Consider the following 11898-nt stretch of genomic DNA (forward strand, 5'->3'; position numbering starts at 1 on the left):
CATCAGTGAATTAACAAGGTATTATTCATTCTTCCTTTACTAGTTGTGCTATTAGACCATGTATCATTGATTCGGGCGCTAATCATCATATATGCACATCAATCACTTCCAATTCAGGAATCAGAAATAGATGAAGTTGGTGAACTTAATCTCTCGAATATATGATGTTGATCTTCGTTACGGTGGCATGGAGTGGACCTACATGGTTAACACTCCAATGTCCAGGTCAGTTTCAGATTCAAGATGAGTGTAGTAAAAAATAGAGATTAGAAAAGTGTACATTACTTTCTCGTGTGAAATGATTTATACTTTGGGTCAAATGGAGTGAATTTGAGATTAATTTGACCTTAGATATTTGGACATATGGCCGATCCAAAACAGTTTTCCCCAAGGTTTTGTCGGGTAATGAGTGAGTTCGGGAAGCCTTTAGAGATTTGGCCGGTCTCTAAGACGTTGTCCGAGGTGAGCTAGACCTAAAAGAATCTCAGTGAACAAGCGCGTTAAATGCATTTCCATTCGTGTGCTGATGCGACAAGTTAGGGTATGGATCGACTTGTAGTATGCTTGAGGACACTCGAGGGTGCGAGTATTCCCAAGGAGAAATCTGGAAGTTGATCTCTTAACCCATGTCCTTAGCTGATCTGGACTGTTCAAGTGCCTTTGCATATATAAGTAGGAGAAGTTGAGCGTTTTGGAAACTTTTTGCAACCCTTGTCATTCGAGTTCACTCATATTCAATGTCTTAGTAAACACTTTCACTTTTTCTATCTCCCAAGAGCATTAATCGAAATGATTGCGTTTCTTCAATTAAAATCTCTGCTTTCTTCATCCACCTTGCTCCACCAATCTCACTTAACCAGATATCGCCTTCAACTGAGCTTTTATCTTCAACATTTCTTATTTTTTAATCAAGATGAATGATATTATCGTTAACCTAGTGAGTGATTATAAAATGAAACTTCTTCTGCTGCGAGAATGGGGGCACCCCTTAATTCCCATATCCCTCCCCTTGCTCATGATTGCCTGAGGTGATATCCCTATCTGACGATTTTAACTTAGAAAGCGTATCTATGAATTCCTTAGAAGAAAAAGCTTATTCTTCTGACTCGTTCGAAACCCTTTTATCCAATGACGACGCAAATATGAGTCACACTAAGGTCCCTATGACCCCTCATGGCCTGACCGAGGAGGAAATACAATCCAACTGTTAGAGGAGAGAACATGTTAAATATTTTGTCCAACCGTTAGAGGAGAGAACATGCACCTTTTTGTGATAGGGTATTTGATGTGCTCTTTTCACTTTATTGAAAATGATATTTCGTGACTTGCGGCATATCGCATGGGCTGATATTGTCTTACCATTTTTGGTTGTTGTGCTTTTCCGTTGCGTTGAGTGTCTGCTGTAGCAGTGTATTAGTTCATACGCTGCATAAAATGTGTTTCCTGTGTCTCCCATGGTGGGTTAGTAATTGGTGAGACTGGTGAGAAGCGGTCATATCTTTGTACTATGCTGGTAAGATCCTCGTCCCTGCCCCGAGGCTTGGCTCAGATAGAGATGGACGTCTCCAGGTTCCACCGTCCATGCCCTTGGATTGGCTAGGTCCGAAGTGTGTGTGTGTGTGTGTCAGGTACACAGAAATGCATTTAGTTTGTATCAGATACACAAACATGCGTTTAGGTTGTGTTAGTGGTGCATGAATGTGTTTAGGCTGTATCAACTATGCAAGCATACGTTTAGTATGTATCAAATTCCTAGATATGCATTTAGGCCGTGTTAGCTACACACAAATGCGTTTAGGCTGTATAAGCTACGCAAAAACACATTTAGTCTTGATCGAAAATGCGTTTAAGTCGTGTCAGATACACATAAATGTGTGTATTCTGTATCAGATGCACACATATGCATGTAATCGTCCCAAGAGGAAAAATGACTTCAAGCTCTTCACTAAAAAAACCCCATTCTTTAATCGAGAATGGTGTAGTAATGGAAATAGAAAATGAAGTTTTTCATAGAAGGGATGTATCATGGTATTTGAAAGGATGTGAAGGAAGTTTTATTTGTTCCTACACACAAAGTTAATGGTGTTGTAGAAAACAAACCCGAAAAGAATTGGACTAAATATGTTAAAGAAAAGCTACAACATAATTTGAAGGCGAACAATGTCATCATTACCACTCTCAATCTTGATAAGCTTTTGCGAGTTTCTCACTGCGAAACTACAAAGGAAATGTGAGATATCCTCCAAATTACCCATGAAGAAACTACTGAGATAAAGTTGACAAGGTTGGACTTATTAACCCATTAGTATGAACAGTTCAAAATGAAACATAAAGAGAGAACTAATCAAACACAAACACGATTTACCCATATCGCGAGTCATATGAGAACTCTGGGAAAACATTTTTAAATGAGGAACTAGTTGTAAAAATTCTTAGAGACCTAAAACGTAGTTGGGAACCCAAAGTCATTGCGATTTATGAATCTAAGTATTTAGCGATTATAGAGACATACACATTCTTTTTGGAAAATTGTAGGAACACAAGATGGAACTAAAATGACTTGCTGATGACAAAGAAGATGACAAGAAAAAAAAGAAAAATATCGCACTAAAAGGCACAAACATTAAAGACATGAATTCAAAAGATAAAGAGTATCAAAGTAAAAGTAATGAATTCATGGAATTCATGTTTCTTCTATTCAAAGAATTCCTAAACTACGAAGAACAAACTTCAAGGCTCCAAAAGCAAAGTGAAGAAAGTTACTCTTCCATTCCTACATATTATCAATGTGGAGAGAAAAGGCACATAGGATCAAACTACCCTCAAAGCCATAGAATAAAGTTCAATAAATCCTAGAGTGAAGAAAAGAGAACATACATATCCTGTGATAACAGTGACATGGAATCCTCGGATAAGGAAGACGCAAACCATTGTCTCATGGAAAATTAGCAAGAAAATGAGGTAACATCTCACTTTTCTTATCAAGATTTATTTCGAATTTGTAAAAAGATAACAAAAGAAATAAGTAAATTAGAACAAATTATCTCCACCTCCGAAGATACTATCTATTCCCTTAAATTGAAAAATAAAAATTTGTTGGAAGAAATAGAAAGTCTTAAAGAGAGACAAAGTAATATAATTCAAAAATCTTCCTCATCTCATAAAGTTTTAGACGAATCTATCGCGTGTGATCAATGTGAAAATTTGAAAAATAAAATTGATGATCTTCAAAACACACTATATACATTCACTAAAGGGAGAGACAAGTTTAATCTTTTATTAGGTAACAAATTAGCGTCTTACATTAAGGCTGGTCTTGATTATGAACCTAAGAACAATAGTAAATTTTTTATCAATAAATACAATCACATCGCCATGTTCAACTTTATCAAAAAGAGTAATGAGAGAAAATAAGGACATCTTCCTTCATACTTTTATAAAGAGCATTGTGATATTAAAAAGAGAAAAATGTATGCTCACAATATGTATTTCACCAATATCAAAGGAACCAAAAATATTTGGGTACCAAACGTAGAAAAGTCAAATTGTGATGCATATAATGATACCGACACTTGCTCTTCAAAATATATAACTGAAAAAATAAATATGTTCCATTGTTCCTATCCTATAAGGGAAGAAATTTATGTGCATAATAACAACAATACAAACTTATTGAATCTTTGATTTTTGGCATGATCCTTAATCTTACCCTTTAGTTGTTCTAATTGATTAAAGCTCTATTGCACAAGTTACTTAGTATTAAGTAAGTTGTGTAACAAAGGTAATATAGTATGTTTAATTTATCTATATTCAATGGTCTATATAAACCTTAATAATTTTAAAACTTCTTTTAGAAAAATACCACGACTATAAAAGAACTCATACATATTATCTTTGGTGTACTAACCCCTAATAGGTAGAAGTAGTGGTTGTTAATTTTGTAGGTATCCCTTAAACAACATCCTTGAAATATGACAATTAAGGAAAATAAAAATATCAAAGACAAGAGGAAGTCTAAAGTCTAAATGGAAAGATTCAAGTTAAATAAGTCAACTTAAGAGAATCAATGTCTATCTTAAGAATGAAGGACCATCCCATTCAAAATGTTAATGGAGATATCTCTTAGGGAATATCATCTCAAAACTCCCTTAGAATGGTATGTAACCATGTGTCCTTTGTTTCATAAATTGAGCAAAAAAAATTGATAAAGCTATCATCAAAAAACATTGGTCTCTTGCTATGCAATAAGTATTAAATCAATTTGAGAGAAAAATGATTGAGAACTTGTTCCCAAATCTAATTGAGTGATTGGAACCTTAGTGGATCTCTTGCAACAATCTTGATGTGTTTGTAAATGTTTTGAAAAATAAAACAAGACTCATTGCGAAAGGTTACAATTAATAACAAAGCATATATCTCGATGAAACTTATGCTCCTTAGCTCAACTAGAAGCCATAATTTTATAACTTTCTCATGCATTATATTTTTGTAAAATCCTCCAAATGGATGAAAAGAGTGCACTCTTGAACTGTTACATCCATAAGGATGTTAATCATCCTCCCGATTTTATAAAACTTTTCTTACTCATGCTTTCAAAATGAAAAGGTCTCTCTACGATCTAAAACTAGCTCCTAGAGCTGATAGTCTAAACATTTTTTCTGCTTGTTTCTAAGAAGGAAGAATGATATTTTTAAAACCAAGCATTTCATTCTTGTGCATGTTCTTTTTGTCGATTCAATGCTACTAACGAATCCTTGTGCAATGATATTTATGATATGATGCAAATTAAAATCAAAAGGTGTGAGTTTTTTGCACGATCTTAGGTGTACCAGAAGAAGTGGTTACCTGATGGCGATTGCCAGTCATGATGGATTTGATTAAGACATTGATGGTGTTTTTCGACGGATGTGATCTAGGTGTTGAGGTTGATCATGGAACCTCTTAGAAGATTAATATGATAAATTTATAATGGATTTATCAGTTATGTATTTTGGACAAACTCTCACGTCGAATGATTCGTAGAAAAGGAAAATCAATGGTGGTTTGTCGTTCCCTCGAAAAGGGGGAGTTTTATCAAGTTATCTTGAGATTTTGAGGCAGTACACTTAATAGAGATTGAAAAATCAGAAAACTCTGATTGACTTTCTAGTAAGTGATTTATTAATTGCTTAGTCAATTTATTTTCTTACTTACCTTGGGTTGAGTTTTTAAGTGTTTGTGGTGCAAAGTGGTGCCAAACACTTAGAGCCCAATACTAGTCTAAGGCCCAAGAATAAATATGTTATCCAAAAGACTCATAAGGAGAAATAATTATCTCTTGGAGAAATCTTAGCAAGAAAGAAGTAGACTCCAAAATTTTGAGTTATAATCGAGAAAGAATGATTGATAAGAAATTTTCCAAAGCTTACCTACCAACTGATTTCAAAGATGGATGCTATCCTCCGTAGGGAGAAACAAGATCTTAGATCCTATTTTTAAACCTTACTCTAGACCGCTTTTGTACATCTCTACAAGGTTACTTGTACCTTTTACATGATTCTATGTGCTTTGATTATTTTCCGCCTTTTTGATAATGGAAAAGGGGGAAAAGGATACTTTTAAGGAGAATAGAGTATACTCTCTACTTAATTGAGAGGATGTTTAACCTATATATATATATATATATATATATATATATATATATATATATATATATTACCACCTCCCTAGGTGAATTATCGTCATCAAAAAGAGGGAGAATGTGAATTTATGTGCTTGCAAGTATAAATTCCGCAAAAGATCCTCTTTGAAGTTTTGATGACGAAAATAACTGTTGATGTTGAAATCGGTGACAATAGCTTTCAACTCTCTGATCACGATGACCCAACAAGAAAGACACCTCAAGCTTCATCAAGAAAAAAGACTCAAGATTGATATGCTTATATGATTAATATATTTGGAAAAGAATCTTGAAGTCTCAGAGTAATGAAAGAGACTTAAGATTGACAAGCAATCATACACACACACACACACATGCATGCACGTGCGAATGCACACACACACACACACACACGCATGCACACACACACACACACACAGACAAACAGATAGACAGACACACGCACGCACGTGCACACACATGCATACTCACACATTTAATATCTTTAAAATATTTTCAAAACCAAGCCACATGATTAATAAGCTGTTCACTATCTTTTAAGAGATTTTTTGAACTATCTAATAGATTGGAGACTTAAGTCAATTGATTGGAAAACTTTTTTAACCAGTCAATCATTTAGAGCATTAAGCCTTTCGATTGGAGAAGGCCTAAGCGATTAGGACAACATCTTTACGACTTGTAACGAATATGTATTCTTTATTTCCTTTTAAACTTTGGTAATCAATTATTTTGAGGGCTCCCAATCGATTGGAGAAAGATTCCGATCGATTAGAAATTCAATTTTGCCCATGGATATTTTTCTTTTCTGGATTTTCCAACTCCTATATAAAGAAGGACCGCCTTCACTATATTTTACAATATTTTCTGAAGCTTTGCATTTTCTTTGAAATTTATCTTTCCATTTTCTTTCTTTCTCTCTCTAAAATATTTTTCTTTCACTTAAGTTGCCTTCATGCTTTTGAGTGGAATACTACTTGTGAGGAAGAATTTGTAAGTGGTTATGCTGTTGTTTTAATTCTTGAGAGTGCGATACTCTTAGAAAATTGAGTTTGGTTCGTGAGATAAACAAGTAATAAAATATTTATTTTGGTTTCTTTATCTTTACTGGATTTTTGTTTTGTTTTGGTTATTGAGATAAGTCTGAAAATCTCTATTAAGGTTCGTTAGCTTATCTTGGGATAAAAGTTATCATTGGTTAGGGGATAAGCCTGTAAAATCTCAAGATCAAATTGTATTAAGGTTCATGTGCAAAATCTGTAAAAGCTCAAAGTTTATAGTCAAAATCTCAAGAATATCTCTTGGGGATAAGACTAGGCTAATGTTCGGCCAAACCTGGATAACTCTCTGGTGCAATATCTCTAATCCTTATCCTCTTTAGTTTATGCTATTTGTTTTCATTATTTCTATTTTCGTTGCTGTTTACTCTCTTATTAAGAAATTACTAATACAATTTACAGTATAAATGAAAATACCATTAAAGTAATCACATATTTTAAATACCAAACTAACCCACCTCTTGTGTTTGAAGTCACTTGTCCAACAACACCGGTGGATGGGATTGCTGGATTCAATGATGAGTGGCTAAAGTCCCACATCGACTAAAAATGGAGGAAATATTGGGTATATAAGAGAAATGAACCATACCCGTAATAGCTTAGGGGTTTTGATGAATATGTAGTGTCAATGTCTCTTAGATCTTTAATGTTTTTCGCATAGACATTTCCAGTGTATTGTTGGGATTCAAGTGTGAGTGGTTAAGTCCCATATCAACTAGAAATATAAGAAATGTTGGATATATAAGAGAAATGACCCATACCCCAAATGTCTTAAGGTTTTTGATAAATATGTGGTGTCAATATCTCTTGGATCTTGAATGTTTAGCCCATTGACATTTTCTGAACTTCTTGGACTCCATAACAAGTGGTATCATGGTTAGGCTTGGTAAGGGAGAGAAAATGAAATCCTAATATGAATTAAGGCTAGTGATGTGTGTGACTTGCACTTTTGGGGGAGTTATTGGGATTCAAGTTTGAGTGGTTAAGTACCATATCGACTTGAAATGGAGGAAATATTGAATATATAGGAGAAATGACCCATACCGGTAATGCCTTAAGGTTTTGGATGGAGGTGTGGTGTCAATGTCTCTTGGATCCTGAACGTTTAGCTCATTGACACTTCTGGCGTTCCCCGACTTCCTAACAAGTGGTATCAGAGCCATCGTTAGGTCCGATGTGGGAGCAAAAATGAGATCCTAATATGTATCAAAGTTAATGACGTGGATTACTCACACTTGCAGTGAAAATTATTGGGATTCAAGTGTGATTGATTAAGTCCCACATCGATTAGAAATGAAGGAAAGATATTTCCGGACTTCGATCCCCGAACTCCACAACAAGTGGTATATGAGCCTACTTAGACTCTATGGAGGAACGAAAGTGAGATCCTAGTATGGATCAATGTTAGTGACATCTGTGACTCACACTTGTGAGGGAGATTGTTGAATTCAAGTGTGAGTGGCTAAAGTTTTACATCGACTAAAATGGAGGAAATACACTCAGGATCCAAGACACCTGGACGCAACATATCCATTATGGGTGTGTGTCATCTCTCATATATATATATATATATATATATATATATATCCAACATTTTCTTTATTTCTAATCGATGTGGGGCTTAACCACTCACTCACAATTAAATCCCAACAAACATAAAATTTATCTCAAGCTATTGTTTTTTCTAGGAACATTACTCATCATGGAAAGCCAAGAAATAATTGAATATCTGGATCATCTTGTGAACCAGAGTATATGACACTATCTACGGCTACTTGAACTAGTTTGACTGCGTTTTCTACTAAAAGATCTCAACGTTACATGCTCAAGCCCACTTGTACTTCATTGTGGTATACAAAGTGCACTACACATAGCCTCTAACCCTATATTTCATGAGAGAACCAAGCATCTAGAAGAAATTTTCATTTGATTAGAGACAAGTTACATCAAGGATTATTGGGACTTTTGCCTATTTCATCAGAAAACAACTAGTGACTTTCTGACAAGACATTTACGATCCTTAAAATTCAACAATTTTATATCAAAGTTGGGCATGCTCTGACATATACCATGCTCCAACTTGTGTAGGAAGCTATTAAAGAATGCAAAAGATGATAAAGAAGCCAATTGAAGAATGCATCAACTAGCCTTTAACCATTTCTCATTTTCTGTTACGACAATTAGTTAGATTGCTATAGCAGTTAGTTTGCTAGTCAATTTAAGCTATGCTCCTCTACTTGAGTAACCATGGTACCTAGAATACACTCTCAATCTTTGTATAATTAATGTTAGATATTCTACACTTCATTTTTAGTTATGAAATACATTAGATTTTATTACACTTAACAAAAATAGCTTAAAGAACCAGAAATCCAATATGAAACAACCAACTGATGAGAGAGTTGAATGGAATAAATATGCAAAAGATGAGAGAGTGGAGACAAATTGTACTTTCATAAAGAATTCCAAAGTAGAATCACCATAAACAGATTTGCATCTAAACCCTACAAATCTAGGACAATAGTTTAGCCTGATGCTCTCAACAGGCCATGCTGCAAAGTCAAAAGTATCTTCTTATGGCCATAACTTATTCTCAACAAATGCAAGAATAGAATTTAGCAATGTCGAATGAATAGGTATAATATTAAAAAGAATTGCTAAGAGAAAGAGAATTTCTTTTTGTTCACATCACTAAGCTGCTGGTGGCTCAGGACTAGCCACTTGCTCACCCTCAGCTGCAGGAGAATCTTGCAGTTCACCATTAGTAGTAGCAGCAGCAGCAGCATCTTTTTCTGGTGTAGTCGGCTTATTTTCTGCAGAATCTGCGGTGGCAGCGGCAGTTGGTGTGGAGATTTTCCCATCCTTGTCATTTCCTCCTTCCTTTGCATCTTTAGTGTCTTTTCCATCTTTGTTTTCTTTTGCATCTTTAGTGTCTTTGCCATCTTTAGTGTCTTTGCCATCTTTGTTTTCTTTTGCATCTTTCTCTTCTTTCGGCGGGGGAGGCATCATATGAGATGGAGGATTCTGTTTAAGCTTCAAAATCATTTGGCGCATTCGAGCAAGATCAGTAGGTTTCCCCGGCTTAGGACCTTGAATAACATGAACCGAAGGCTTATTCTCGGCTTCTTTTTTCCCTCTCCTCTTCTCAATATTCGGAACCTCGCGAGGAATGATCTCCGCTATTGCTTTCCAGTAATGTTTGTCAGCTTCTTTGTGAAATTTCTCTTGGGTGGCCAAGTATATCTACACACACACATTAAGAAGTAACGCATGGTTCAAAAAACAGAAAAGGCCTAATGCAAATTGAGAAGAATCATCAAGTTTAGTATTATTATACCTTTTCTTTTTCTCTGTTGTTCTGCTTGTTTGTCTCACAATTGAGTTTTCTTTTCTCATGGAAAGCTTCCTTATAATCCTCAGCTTCCTTTATAATCTGATTTCTCATTTCCTTTTCTCTTTTCTCCTTTTCCTCAAGATGAATCATATTCTTCCTGCATAGCTTCAAGTTATAAAGATTCTACTATCATAGGTTGAAGTTCTACAAAGAATGTAACTGAGTTTTGAGTTTTCATCTACAAGTTTCATGCACATTATAGATCAACTCTTTCAATAATGTGACATATCTAGTAAGATCTTAACGAGTGCATGCACGTTAAGCTATAAATTGATCCATGCATGCATGCATGATAAAAACTCCTACGTGAATTATATAAACATTAACGTAAGAAAAAGAAAAGAAATGTAACCGTCGCCATTCGCGTCTAGCAAAGCCTTCTTCTTGCATTTGTGTGTGATCAGGGAGAACAGGCCCATCAGAAGAGAACAATCCCTCGTCGGTTTCGGTGGATTGAAAGGGAGTGACGAAATCAGGGTTAGGAGTTGAAACACCGAATCCATAAACAGAAGGAGAGTGTTGGTTGTTGTTGTTGTTGTTGGTATTCATGGCGAGGTTGTCGTCGTCGGAGTTATTGGCAGGGTATGCAGATCCATAATCGTAATGCTGTTGAGAATCGTAACCTTCATAGTTGCTGGTGTTGTCATCGTCGTAAGGTCCTGTGGTTGGAGATTGATGATGATGATGTGAGTGCTCATCCTCAAACGAGTCCAGAGACTCCATACTTGCCTTGCTTTACCTTCGGATCACAAATGTGTGTTAAGTTTGTTTTGGTTTTTCATGAATTGCAACAACCATTACTAACTTGGAATTGATACGTGTAATGTGTTACATATCTTTCGATTGTTTTTGTTGACAAATACATACATAGCTCAAACTCAAACTATATTATTAAAATGTGTATTTTATTTTTTAGAACAAAACCATGAGAGTTTGTTACATATTTTCTATGTGCTTATATGTTTGCCTTTTTTTCTTTCTATCAATAGGTGAGTTTTATGAAATATTAATGTTAAATTATAATAAATTTAAAATAACTCTTTTCTTCGTTGTCAATCCAGGAGGAACAGTACTCGAGCTTCACAACTCTTCGATTGTTTGAGTATTGCCCCAATTGTTATACAGTTAATGTTGAATATTCATTACATATGTATCAAGGTTGTGTCAACAATACATATAAATAACGACTCATCATCTAAATGCATAGTTAGATAGAAACTAAAAAACATCAAAATATGTGTCATCACCTAAATCTATTTCTATGGGTGGTGCCGCCTTTGAATTTTCCTTATTTATTTCTCTTTCAATTTTATTCAACTTGATGAACTCTTTCATCCGTTCTAAAAAGTGATCGAGCAAAGTTTCAACATCTTTTGTAAAATGTGTCGTCTACTTCGGTGATGTCTTTAGTATAGCACACCCCGATTTCAAATAAACTTGAATATAATATTGTGTTATTGAAAGCCACCCAATACACATGATGCGTCAGGATGGATTTTGAGGCCGTCTACTCCGAAGTGAAAAAATGTTTATGATAAACCATATATTGTGTCAGATTGATATATAACCTGTCATAAACACTTGTTATAAGATGTCACATTTCAGGGAAGCACATCCATTTTTCAAACGGTGCATAACAATTAACACAAGGAACAAGAGCATTCAGAAATGGATCTTAATTTTATTTTTTTCCCGTATAGCGATGTGTATGATTTTCCACGCGTCTTCAGCTCTTGTATAAGCAGATGGTAGACAAATTGGTGCTTTTTCTCTACTTTACAGAGAAAATC

At 35.0% G+C, this 11898-nt stretch overlaps 1 protein-coding gene across 1 annotated transcript; it reads right to left on the minus strand.

Annotated features, from left to right (window-relative positions):
* Nucleotides 1–9149: 9149 nt before the first annotated feature.
* LOC127105549 (clathrin light chain 1) lies at nt 9150–10890 on the minus strand. The gene is made up of 3 exons (XM_051042735.1): nt 10461–10890; nt 10052–10205; nt 9150–9957 (listed from the first exon to the last, which is right to left on the minus strand). Exons 1-3 carry the CDS (start codon nt 10829–10831, stop codon nt 9406–9408), a joined length of 1077 nt encoding a protein of 358 aa, XP_050898692.1. The 5' UTR covers nt 10832–10890; the 3' UTR covers nt 9150–9405.
* Between the last annotated feature and the right edge of the window lie 1008 nt (nt 10891–11898).

This window comes from Lathyrus oleraceus, chromosome 7 (genome assembly GCF_024323335.1).
Source record: "Lathyrus oleraceus cultivar Zhongwan6 chromosome 7, CAAS_Psat_ZW6_1.0, whole genome shotgun sequence".
Lineage (NCBI taxonomy): Eukaryota > Viridiplantae > Streptophyta > Magnoliopsida > Fabales > Fabaceae > Lathyrus > Lathyrus oleraceus.